Genomic DNA, 13,525 nt, shown 5'->3' on the forward strand with positions numbered 1-13,525 from the left:
TAATATTTTTTATTTTTGTGTGTGTATATCTATGAGCCCTGCTTTTGTCATAGGCCAAAATTTCTAGTATTTGGTATTTTTATTGTTTTCTAGCTATTTTGAAATTTTAAATTTGATTTGCTATTTAACATAAGATTTAAGAAAGAGGGATATCTGTCAATGGCGCTGGGTTCTTTTTCTAGTAGTTTCATGCTTCATAGTTTTTAAATCTTGTGATCAGACAAGTTTGTTGCCATTTCTACCATTTTGGACTTTATTGAGGCTTTCTGTATTGTACGTTGTACATTTTTGTACAGTTCTAAACACTTAAAAAGAAAGTACACTCTCTGTGCTCTTAGAATAGGATTTGATATAGCTCCATGAGGTTTTCCTTAGTAATTTTGTTATTTAGGTATTTTGTATTGATACTTATTTTTTGACTTCTTGATATGTCACAGACTAAAAGAAGTCACTCAAAGATTCCTATTAGCAATGAATTTTTGCCAATTTTTCTTGTATTCGTATAGTTTTTGCTTTTTATTTTATTTATTTATTTATTTTTTTTGCGGTACGCGGGCCTCTCACTGCTGTGGCCTCTCCCGTTCCGGAGCACAGGCTCCGGACGTGCAGGCTCAGCGGCCATGGCTCACGGGCCCAGCCACTCCGCGGCATGTGGGATCTTCCCGAACCGGGGCACGAACCCTTATCCCCTGTATTGGCAGGCAGACTCTCAACCACTGCGCCACCAGGGAAGCCAGTTTTTGCTTTTTATATTTTGATGCTTCCTTTTCTTTTAAAGAGAGTTATATCTTAATTGTGGATTATAATCTTCTTAGTAACATGAAATACCCTCTGTTGTCTTAATATTTTTTTGCCTTGAATTTAATCCTGTTTGATAATATCAAGACCTCAGATTTCCTTCATATTGTATTTAGCTTATATATGTCTGCCCAGCTACACCTTAATTTTAAATTTAAAGCTGTCCACCTAAAAAAAAAAAAACCCCGCAACCTTGTAAATTACCTATACACCAATACAAAATAAAAAAATTTTTTAATGTAAATATACTGAAATTGAGATGTTTTGCATAGTGACCTTTAAAAGTTTTGTACCAGTTTTCAGTCCCATCAATCTGTATGACAGTATAGTCTCCCTAAATTCCTGTCAGTACTCTCCTCATAGTATTATCTTTGCCAAGATGATAGATTTTAATTTATTCCCATTTCTTATTCCACCTTTGCATTTTTATTTACATTTATTTGTTATATATTTGTTTGACATTTGCATTTCTTATTTTCCAAATTGTTTTCTAATACACTTTAATTATGTTTTGTTTGGGATTTAGTTATTTTAAAACACTGAATTCAGGAAGGACAAAGCAGCCTCCAACATCAGAAGCTGGTCTGACATTTACCTTAGGCCTCAGCGTTGCCAGAAGCTAGGCTGGTGCTCACCACGCAGCCGTGTTCTCCTGTTGGACATATGTCACCTCACAGAACATCAACATCAGACAAGGACACCTGAGACCATGATACAGTGAGACAAAACAAGACCACAACATCATTTTGTCCAAGCACAGACCAAACAAGGCAGCACTATGCACCTCACAATGTATCACACCTCTCCCTGTGCAGATACCAGCAACCACGGCTTCTTTCCAATTACAGCTGCATCCTCACTCTATAGTCTTTCCTCCTTACAAGGAAGGTTCACTGAGATGCCCAGTCATAGAATTGCCCCCACTTCCTGACAACACCCAATCTAGAGTGAGCCTCTCCTCCATACACCCTCCTCAAAATCACCCAACCACATCCTGTATATGTTCTATCTAACACCTCACACTAAGACACCATGGTCCCTGATGGTGTGTCATCTCCCTTGCTGCATCCAGTAATAAATCCAACTTGTTTGTCCACAGATTTTCCCCTGGTGGTCTTTGGATGAAAATCATTGCTACCTGTTTGTCAATTTTTTTGTCTTTGAGTTTGATAAGGGCATGTGTTAGTACCTTTGTGAATGTCTGGTTGACATAAAGAAAATTTACGATTTTTTAGTGGTTTTTCATCTTTGGGTCATACAACTCTTCATTCCCCAAATGTAAAAAATTCCTGTATTTTTTTGTTTAGGAGAGAGGGGTCCAAGGGTAAGGGAAACAGAATTGATTGAAGTTGGGGGGAACGAATAGCAGGAGCAGTCAGTAAAGAATTCTAAGGTGGTGGATTCTACGGTTTACATCTCCTGCTTTATAATTTTACAAGTATGTACAGGTCCTACAAGGTATTTGATATATGTTGTGTTCAGTGAATACTTTCTCTTGGGCTAAGTGAAGACTTCAGTGTCTGCTTATATTTACCAGGTTAATGAAAAGAACAACAAGAGCTCAAGGTTATAAAGACAAGAATTAGCTCCAGCGATGGGCAGTTTTGAACACATATGACCTTAAGGTGATAAACCATGGTGTCCTTAATGTCTGAACACTCTAGTTGTTAAAATACATGTTACTGAAACTTTCTGCACATGCTGCATTTTAAGGATATATCTAAGACCCACATAGACAAATCCATGATTTCCATATGAAGGTTATTTTAATATGCATCAACCTATGAGTCACACAGTATCTTTTGGGGGGAAGAGACTGGAAATTAAGAACATTATAGATATACAATGCCCAGTAGGCTAGCTACTAGCCACATGTGGCTATTTAAACTAAATAACATTAAGGTGCTCAGCACAATAGCCACTTTTGAGGTGCTAAATAGCGACCTGTAGCTAGTGGCTACCTGATTTTGACAGTACAGACATAGAAAAATTCCGTCACCACAGAACATTCTATTGGACAGGACTGCTCTTCATGCTTTCTGGGCCTCAAGTCAGATATACTGGACCCATGAAAGGGCCAATATTATTTCTCTTAGAGATGATGTCAGATTTCTGTCTGGGATATGAATACATACTTACCTGGTGTGTAACAAAACCAAACTAGGTTATGAGTGGGTATGGTGCCTTCAGGCACAAAGGGTTTCCAGGTCCAAAGGGGAAACACCTGTCCCCCTACCTCCCTTCCCAGACTGAGGACACTCTCTGAGATCAATTTCCAAGGGGTGACTTCTCTCCTAGAGGACCCCAGGGGCAGGGCCCTCAGCTAAGTGTGGGGAGGCAGGGAGTCCAGCTCAGGGAGAGGGATTCTCCAAAACGAAGAGGAGGCAAAGGCAAGGGTCAGTTAGGAGAGTTTCCCAGGTTTATTCGAACAGCAGTTCTCAGAGTGTGATCTGTGGAACCCTTGAAGTCACTGAGACCCTTTCATGAGATCCATGAGGTGAAACCTACTTTCATAGCATTATTAAGATATTATTTGACTTTCCACTATGTTCACATTTGCTTTGAGGTATAACTTAGCAGTGATGGAGACTACTGTAGCAAACTGAAATATAATTATTTTCACCACAACTTACTTGCACAAAAAGAAAAGCAGGTTTCCTTTAAAACATTCTGGTTGATGCATTACAAATTTTTCTTTCCTTAATAAGCTATAATGGAAAAGAAAATGAAAAAGAATGTATATACACATGTATAACTGAATCACTTTGCTGTACAGCAGAAATTAACACAACATTGTAAATCAACTATATCTCATTAAAAAAAACTTTTAAAAATACAAAAAAAATTCTTTGGTTTCCTAAATCATCCTTAATTCACTCTTTTTTTGGGGGGGGCCATGCCCCACAGCATGTGGGATCTTAGTTCCCTGAACAGGGATTGAACCCTTGAACCCAGGCCATGGCAGTGACAGCTCTGAGTCCTAACCACTGGACGGACAGGGAACTCCCTTAAATCCACATTCTAAAAGTATCTTCTAAGATGACATGGGAAGTACCCATCAAGCCCTTCTGCTACATTCCAAAGTACTATGTCCCAAGGAAAATAATTTGTGTGACCTGAGCTACCCTCTTTTTCATGGAATACAATGTTTACTTGAAAGAATGAATGACACTGGAAGATCTATATAACTTAGTAAAATAACGTATTACTTTTTAAAAATCTTACGTTAGTACAAGAGACATTCAATGTGCAAAATAGGGTTATGGATTTTAACGTAACAGAATAGGAAACAGTTAATAATATTGTTTCAGGTCCACTTTGAAAATAACCTTTGAGAAACTACCACTTGTGTAGTTTTCGTCTTGTACCAAAGACTAACATCCATGACTGTCTGAAAAGGTTATTAAAAATACTACTCCTACATATGTGTGGGCCTTTTTATTTTCATAAACTTCAATCAAAATAACGGATTCAATGAAGAAGCAGACATGAACATCCAGGGGTCTTCTAATGAGACAGATAAGAAAGAGAGAGACTTGCAAAAATATAAAAATCTGAAAAGCTCTACATTTCCCACTACCGTGTTTATTTTGGGAAGTAGTTATTTTTCATATTAAATCATAGGTTATTAATATTATTCTAAATCAATTAATTAAAATTTTTTGAACTCTATTATTTCTACTTTGGAACGTATTGATAGAAGTATCCACATAAACAAAATTATCTTTGGGGTCGTCACTAGTTTGTGAGACTGTATAAATATTCTGACCACAATGTTGTGAAAATCGCTGACTACACAGTCCCTGGGCCGGGACTCAGGGAGACACTGTGACAAAGAGCTCTGGGTGCAGGAGGGGAGGGATCAGGCAAAGTCCCTGGTCCCGTGACATGCAGGCTCTCAGGCTCTCAGGCTGTCAGGCGGTCTCTGGGGCCGGGACGCTCCGTGGTGGGGAATCCCCGTCTCCCCGAGTTTCGCTTTCTCTCTCACAACCTGTGTCGGGCCCTGCTGCCTGGACACTCGTGACGCGACCCACTTCTCACTCCCATTGCGTGTCCGGTTTCTGGAGAAGCCAATCAGCGTCCCCGCGGTTCCCGGTTATAAAGTCTCCACCGACCCGCCGCACTCACTTTCTTCCACACCCCGAGGATGCGGGTCATGGCACCGGGAACCCTCCTCCTGCTACTCTCGGGGGCCCTGGCCCTGACCGAGACCTGGGCGGGTGAGTGCGGGGTCGGTAGGGAACGGCATCTGCGGGTAGGATCGAGGGGACCCCGGGGGTCGGGGGGCAGGACTCCCAGGGAAGGAGCCACGCCGCCGCCCCCAGCCCAGACCCGCCCCCTCACCCCGGTCCCCGTCTGTCCCTCCCTAGCTTCCCGCCCCCTCTTCTCTCCCCCCGAGGTCCCGGCCCTTCTCCGACCTCCACACCTTTTCCGTCTCACGAGCCCCTCGCCCCCTCCTCCTTCCCGGCCCCGTCACCTCAGACCCGGGGACCCGCGCCGGGAGGAGGGTCGGACCGGGTCTCACCCCTCCCCGCCCCCAGGCTCCCACTCCCTGAGGTATTTCTACACCGCGGTGTCCCGGCCCGGCCGCGGGGAGCCCCGCTTCATCGCCGTCGGCTACGTGGACGACACGCAGTTCGTGCGGTTCGACAGCGACGCCCCGAATCCGAGGATGGAGCCGCGGGCGCAGTGGGTGGAGCAGGAGGGGCCGGAGTATTGGGATCGGAACACGCGGAACCTCAAGGGCAGCGCACAGCTTTACCGAGAGAACCTGAACACCGCGCTCGAATACTACAACCAGAGCGAGGCCGGTGAGCGACGCGGGCCCGGGTCCGGGTCATGACCCCCACCCCCAGGGACGGGCCGGCGTCGCCCCGAGTCTCCGAGTCCGAGGGTCACCCCAACATTGCGGGACCCGCCCGGTCCCCGACCCGGGAAGAGCCCGCGGGGACTTTACCCGGTTTCATTTTCCGTTTCGGTTTAATCGCTGCGGCTGGTCGGGGCGGGGTCAGGGTCTCACACCCTCCAGCAGATGTACGGCTGCTACGTGGGGCCGGACGGTCGCCTCCTCCACGGGTACAGACAGTACGCCTACGACGGCGCCGATTACATCGCCCTGAACGAGGACCTGCGCACCTGGACCGCGGCCGACGCGGCGGCTCAGAACACCAAGCGCAAGTGGGAGCGGGCCGGTGCTGCGGAGCGCCACAGAGCCTACCTGGACGGGGCATGCGTGGAGTGGCTCCTCAGATACTTGGAGGCCGGGAAGGACACGCTGCAGCGCGCAGGTACCACGGGCCGCGGGGCCTCCCTGGTCTCCCCTCGGGCTGGAGCTGTCTTCCCACAAGGGGAGGAAATGGGGTCCCTGTGGAAACACCACCCCAACTTCTTGTTGGGAGAGGGAGGAATCCGCCCAGGTTTCCATATTCTGTACAAGACAGTGACTCGCCGGTGGCCTCACTTCTCTGAAAGACAGTGAATGAATCCAGTCTCTTTGGGGAAGAAGCAGGAAACCATCCCTGAAATAACTGACCAGCGGCGCCCTTTGACCCTGACCCCCATCTTGTGAACCATGACTCTCTCTCAAGGCCTGTTCTTATCTTGAGAACATCTTAGGAGGCCTGACTCCAGCTTTTCTGAGTCATTCAGCCTCCACCAAAGTCAGGACCATTGCTCTGTATTCTCCCCTTTACATGGAGCCTCCTACCTTGGCTTTCATCCTTATTCTAGAACTTTCCAAGGACTGGGAGATTTTCCCAGACCCCGGAGTCCAGGCTGGTGCCTGGTGTTTTGGCTGCTTCATTTCAAACCTGTTGTGCTGTTCATTCTCAGAATGGTCACATGATGCTGCTTCAGTGGCCCATGAAGGTAACACTAAGTGTGAATTTTCTGATTCTTCCTCCTCAGACCCTCCAAAGACACACGTGACCCATCACCCCATCTCTGACCGTGAGGTCACCCTGAGGTGCTGGGCCCTGGGCTTCTACCCTAAGGAGATCTCACTGACCTGGCAGCGTGATGGGGAGGATCAGACCCAGGACATGGAGCTTGTGGAGACCAGGCCTTCAGGGGACGGAACCTTCCAGAAGTGGGTGGCCCTGGTGGTGCCTTCTGGAGAGGAGCAGAGATACACGTGCCATGTGCAGCACGAGGGGCTTCAGGAGCCCCTCACCCTGAGATGGGGTAAGGAGGGACATGGCTGGTGGAGCTTCCTCTCAGATAAAGCAGGAGCCCTTCTGGACACTTTCAGCAAGGTCGAGATTCAAGCCTGAGGTCAGGGCCCCTTCCCTTTCCTCCACAGACCCTCCTCAGCCCACCGTCCTCAACATGTCCGTCATTGTTGGCCTGGTTCTCTTGGTGGTCACTGGAGCCGTGGTGGCTGGAGCTGTGATCTGGAGGAAGAAGCACTCAGGTAGGGAAGGGAGGGAGGGATCTGAGTTTTCTTGTCTCACTGGGGGGTTTCAAGCCCAGGTAGAAGCTTGCCTGCATTTTTACTGGGCAGTACCATTCAGAAACATTGCTTGCCAGTCTGGAGACTGGCACTTATCCTTTTGTAAAGCACATGTGGAAATGAAAGACAGATTTTTTCACCTTCATAATTCCAGTTGGGGACCAGATTACCAGCACTTGAAGGTCAGAGAGGGAAGGTCCCTGCTGAGGAGAGACCCCCAGGAGGGCAGAAGTTGATCCAGTACCCCCACATCTCCTTCATGTTTCTGATCCTATCATGGGTTTTGGTCAACAGTTCTGGAGAGTTCTCTGTGGTCCAGGATTAGGGGGTTCCTCTAGAATCTCACAACTCAGTCTTTTTCCTGGCCTCTCACGTGATGTTTTCTTCTTACAGGTGAAAAAGGAGGAAGCTATGCTCAGGCTGCAAGTAAGTGTGGAGGGGGTGTGATTCCTGAGACCCTTGTGAGGGTGCAGACAGGAGGCCATGGGGGGCTCACCCTCCTGAAGTTCCTTCTCTAGTTTCTACTGTGGTTTCTGACCACGTCCTGGTGTTGTTCTCCCCCAGGCAGTGACAGTGCCCAGGGCTCTGATGTGTCTCTCACGGATCCTAAAGGTAAGACCCTGGAGGACCTAGATTGGGAGAGGTGTTGGGGTCGAGGGGATGCCCCGGGTGGTGGGGATCTTTGAGTGGGACATTTGAGCATGTGGGGGGCTGTTGGGAAGATCAGCACTTACATGACTGACCTGAATTTGTTCATGATTATTTTCTTTCACAGTGTGAGCAGCCTCGTGGGGACTGAGTGATGCAGAGTCCCACTTTGTGGCTTCAGATCCCGTGACTCCTCTTTCTGCAGCTGCATCTGAATATGTCTGTGTTCCTCGGAGCATAATGTGAGGAGGTGGGGAGACTGGCCCACCCCTGCCCACCACGACCCCTCCCCACCCTAACCTGTGTTCTCCTCCCTGATCCACTTGCCTGTTCCAGCAGAGGCAGGGCTGGGCCACCTCCATCCCTGTCTTAACTTCGTGGTGCACTGAGTAATAATGTCTTACTTGCCTATTGGGAATAAAATCTCTATATGAATTTTGTTTTTTCTGATTCCTGCCATGAGGCATTGATGGATTAATAAAGGAAAGGATTCTTAAAGTTTGAGAGAGAAAATAAATGGAAGCGCTGAGAACCTTCCAGAATCCGTGTGCTTGCTGTCCTCTGTCTGCTGCAGGTGGGACAGGAGGAGGCGGTGAGGAGCTGAGCGTGGACGCGGCCTGTGCCCACTCCGTGCTCACTGCATCGTGGCTTTGATGTGGTCACTGCTCTGCCAGGTCACCTGCTCTGTTCCTTTGTCCTCGTCACTTCACTAGAACCTTGTCCCACCAGGACCTGTGATCTCAGGGACTCAGAAATCACCTGGGCCTTGTACTGTCTCCAGGACTGTGGGCAGCAAGGGCTTCCTGTAACCATGTAGCCTTGGCTCAGGCCTTGCTCCCATCCTCGGACCCTGTCTTTATCGTGCGTGTTTATATTTTGCTTATTTAGTTGTTGTTATTGTTGGAATAATGACTGTTGTTTTTCATGTGCAGAGTTCTGGTCTCATTCTTCTCTGGGTGTCCCCATCTCTGACAGCAGCAGGAGTCATTTTGCCTGTCGACGTCCCCACAAGTCCAAGGGGGCCCTGCACACAGGATTCTCAGTAGTATCAAGAGAACAATTTTCAGCCTCATCCAGCTCTTGCCCTCCTTCTAGAGATGTTTGCTGGATTCTTTCCAACTTTTCCCCATCTTTTAAAAGGAACCAGATTCTGGAATTAGCAAACAGAAGGGACCCAATAGTCTCTCATCTTGACTTAATTCTTGCTGGATTTCTCTCTTCTCTGCAGCCTGGCCCCTCTTCTGCCCTTAGATCTTCTAAGCCTAGTGCTGACTCCAATCCAAACTGATGGATTTAGAAAGCAGAGTCTAATAGAGTCAGGGTACGTTGGAATAGAGGACGCATAAGTGCAGGATATTCTTTTCTGAAGAGAGAAGGAGCATGGTGTGTGGTGTGCAGACTGATTGGTGTGGGAGGGAGGGGAGATCAGCCCTTGTGAGAAAAGTACAGGCGGCATTGATGTCATTGCGAATGGATGTGGTGGTGTAGCTGCCACAAGGCAGCATGTGTCCTGAGGTCATGTTAGTAAAGACACTGTCTCTAGGATAGGGACGTGCTCTACACTGATCATTCATTCAGTTGACATTTTTGTGTGCCAGTTACATGACACACTGTTCTTGCATCTAGGAAACCTCAGGGAACTAACAACAGACAAAACCTGTCCGCCATGTGGAGTATATGTTCTAGGGGAACAGGCAGAGTGTGCGCTAGGACACTAGTAAGTGAGGGAAGTGTTCACATTAAAAGTTGGTAAGTGCTTTGAGGAAGGTGACCCAGCATGTAAGCGTGTGGGGACAGGGATGATGCCTGTTTTACTAGGGCAGTCAGTGTGGGCCTCATTGAGAAGGTGACCTTTGAGTAAAGATGTGAAAGACATGAAGGAATGTCCACGAGGATGTCTGGGGCGAGTTCTCTCCAGGCCGGGGAGCCTCCAGTGCCAGTGCGCTAGGGCAGGAGAGTGCGTGTTCAAGGAAGAGCGAGGAGGCCATCGTAGGTGGAGGAGAGAGGAATGGAGATGAAATCCAGTGTCTGGACAGATCATATGGACCTAGACAATATTAGAAGGGTTTTGATTTTGTCTGAGGAAGGTGCGAAGTTTACAAGATGGTTTGAACAGAAGATTGACCTCGTGTGACTACTCTTTAGAAACGTCTGGCTGCTGGGCAGAATCAGGAGGTGAAGGGCAAGAGATTCCATAGAGGAAACTGTAGGAAATGGTGCAGTGTCCAGGCTGGAGCTGCTGGTGCTTGTCTGGGGTGTGAGCAGGGAAAGTAATAGTAACTGATTGGATTCTGGATGTATTCTGAAAATGGTGTTTTACAGCAATTCCTAATGGATGAAATTTGGGATATAAGAAAGCAGAATGAAGGAAGACTGCAAATTTTGAGATTTGCAAGTAGACATGTGGGGCACCTTCCGCAGAAATGGGGAGACTCTGGAAGCAGCATATTTGAGGAGGCGGCAGCATTGGGATTTGCTTTAGGAAAGGGCGAACTGAGCCTGGGGTTCAGGTGAGATGGCTGGAGAAATACTTGGAGGAGGTGACATCCTATAAATGAGGTTTAAAGCTTTGAGAACAGATGAGGTCACCAGGGGAGAACTGGCTACAGAAGATGAAGGACAAGGACTGAACCCTGGACCCCCCAGTGCTATGCGATCTGATCAGACCACACACCCGAGCAGACCCCACGTTTCTGAACACCAAGTCTAGATGGCAAGGAGACCAGGGGGTCCCGATCTTCCTGTGCATCACCTGCACGCCTCAGGTGGAAGGGAGCGTGAGAATCTGCATTTTAAACAGGTTTGGTGCTGATGTTGCTGGTCTTCAGATCACACATTTAGTAGCAACAATGTACACCAGGACTCCCACGTGGCTGTGCATCAGCCTCACCTGTAGGGCTTGTTCATAAGGGATTCCTGGACCTCATGCCCACATTCTGAGATGGTGGGTCGGGGAAGAGTCCTGAGTACTTTGTAACAATCCCTACAAGCAGTCCTGAGGCTCAGGCAGATTGGGATCCACTGAGGTCAGTGATCAGAGAGTAATCAGGGTGGGGAGGGGTTTTAAATCCTCATGGAAATGTTTTTCCCTGGGAAAAAAAAGTCAGGACATTTTCTGGGAGATACATGTTTTCTCTACCATACAGTATAGCCAGGTGGAAAATTTAAGAAGCAGTTATCCGCTCAGCATAAAGAAAAGCTTTTGAGTTCTAAGAGGGTAGACCTAAATTTTCTCCACACGCACACGAAAAAGGTGATTATGTGGCATGATACAGTTGTAAGCTAATGCTACGGTGGTAATTATTTTGCAATATTAAGTGTATGAAGTCAACAAGTTGTACACCATAAACTGACTCAATATTGTAGATCAATCATATCTCAATAAAGCAGCAGGGAAGAGTCTCTGAATCCCTGCTCTCTCAGAGTTTCACTACATGGTATTCTCATGCAATTCTTTATGGGCAAAAAAGGGTTTCAAATTGTTCTAAATGGAACAAGAGAGAGAGAGAGAGAAAGAGATTGATTGTAGTTTTATTTCAGGAAAAAGCCACAAAACAGCCCTGAGGCTACACAGCCAGGAACAGAATACACAATTGCACACGGGTCAGGTCCCACAGAGAAGGCCCTGCCCGTGCAGGTGGGCCCAGATGCCACTGTTCACAGCACTGTCAGCCCTGATGCTGGACAGCGCGCCCTGCGGCTCAGCCTGTTGTCTCTGCTGCTCCTGACAACTACTGCCGCCCCTGCCACATGTGCCAAAGCGTTCAGCACAGTTCCAGCCTCTCTGTGGCACCACGTCCTGAATCAGAGTCCAGCATGGGGTCACCTGCCTGGTGGAGCCTCAGGCTGTTTCAACCTGCCAGAATGTTTAGAAGCAGGTTTTTCTCTCTTATAGAGGGGGGTGGTCTCTACATCCTACCAAGATCTTCAAGTTTGAAATTCTCCTAACTTGGGAAGAGGGTACAGATTCTAGGGGTGGAGGTTGAAGGTGAGGAAGGGAAAAGAATGACAAATTACAATTTTTGCAGCAGTGATCTAGACGAGAACTTGACCTGGTACATTGTAAGCAGTCAGGTTGGATGGATGAATAAGTAATAAATGACATCTTTCAACTTCTTCTGTGATGTTCCGTTATGGGGTCCAGCTTCTGTCTACTCCAGTTTATACTCAGATAAGCAGAGTGCATTTTTCAATAATGAAATGATTACTCAAAATGTCCTCTCCCTACCTTTGTCTCTTTCTAAGCTTAAATAAACAAGATCTATAAGTCTTCATGGGATCCATACATAAACACTGACATTTTATACTAGGTTTCATATTTCTTTGTACATGCACATCTTTCTGGGGAAAGTATCCATATCACTTATCAGTTTACATGTGATCCCCACTAAAGTCTTTAAAAAGTATCAATACTAGTTTAGACACCAAGTTACTCAATCTCTGGTCCATGAGGAACTAATGATCCAACTGTCTTAGCAGATCCAATCACATGATATAAACGCTCATCTTTTTCTTGGCAATTACCAGTCTGGGTCAAGATAAAGGTAGAAATTTACTTCCTTACACTCACTTTCAATGTCTGTATGTTTCTAATTGTGAGCTGAGAGCAAACATTTCACAAACCAGCACTGGCTCACAGAAGAGATAAAGTATCATTGGTTTGGGTGGACTTATATTCTAGCACCTACCATGCTGCCAGATAAATAGCAGGAGTGAAAAAATAGGTCATGGAGACTCCATTCCCAGTAACGCAATAGAACTTGTTTTAAGGCTGCCTCTTCCAATGAAAACAAATAAACATAATAAGTAAAGTATAAAAAGCTTCCATAAGTACAGTTAATTAGAGAATAATTGTTTAGGCCAAAATATAAATGTGGGTAATAACCCAGAGGGAAAAGTTGTTTTTATCCTTAGGGCATTAGCCAAATCTGGAAAAATCTTACCTTTGGTTTTCTCAAGCTTTTGAGCTGTAATTAGAAATGTCACCCAGAGAGCTCATATATATTTTTTTAACCTGTGAAGTAAAAGCTTTTAGTAAGAAAGGCTTAGTGGAAGCCCCTGAAATAGCCTCCCAAGCTCAGCCACGACACAACATTAAAAACAATATTGTGTCTTGGGATAATGAAAGAAGTTAACGTCATCCTCAAAGACTTAAAGGATGCAGGGGTGGTGGTCACATCACGTACCAGCTAACTCACCACTGTGGTTCTTGCGGAAACTGGAAGGATCGTTGTCAATGACACTGAGACAGCACTCTCAGCGCTGCCATCTTGCTTTTCATTTCCTATGTTTATGTTTCTACCTACAACGTTCTCTCTTTTAAAAATCCCAAATTACCTGGAAGATTGGGCCAGTTTTTCGGGAATATAATTTTGATCTGGATTCTTGTGAAGTGAGCCCCAAAACCTTTGACTTGAACTCTTTATTCTGGTCTCTGCATTGCTAGCCTCAGCCGTGTGACAGGCCATGTAGTCACATGGTCCCAAAGTCACCCTGTGGTTGGCAGACTCTAAGTTGGTCCCCGATGCTCCCTCCTCTGGTATCTATGTCCCTGTCTAATACTTTGGGAACATAAGCTGGACCTAGTGACTCACTGGTAACAAAAGGAATAGGGGAAGTGATGAATGT

At 46.5% G+C, this 13,525-nt stretch overlaps 1 protein-coding gene across 1 annotated transcript; it reads left to right on the forward strand.

The window, feature by feature from the left end:
- The first annotated feature begins 4,878 nt into the window (after positions 1–4,878).
- Positions 4,879–7,935, forward strand: LOC132496831 (BOLA class I histocompatibility antigen, alpha chain BL3-6-like). The gene is made up of 7 exons (XM_060109434.1): positions 4,879–5,018; positions 5,340–5,609; positions 5,811–6,086; positions 6,706–6,981; positions 7,100–7,210; positions 7,643–7,675; positions 7,814–7,935. Exons 1-7 carry the CDS (start codon positions 4,946–4,948, stop codon positions 7,933–7,935), a joined length of 1,161 nt encoding a protein of 386 aa, XP_059965417.1. The 5' UTR covers positions 4,879–4,945.
- Positions 7,936–13,525: the final 5,590 nt, after the last annotated feature.

This window comes from Mesoplodon densirostris, chromosome 10, assembly GCF_025265405.1.
Source record: "Mesoplodon densirostris isolate mMesDen1 chromosome 10, mMesDen1 primary haplotype, whole genome shotgun sequence".
Lineage (NCBI taxonomy): Eukaryota > Metazoa > Chordata > Mammalia > Artiodactyla > Ziphiidae > Mesoplodon > Mesoplodon densirostris.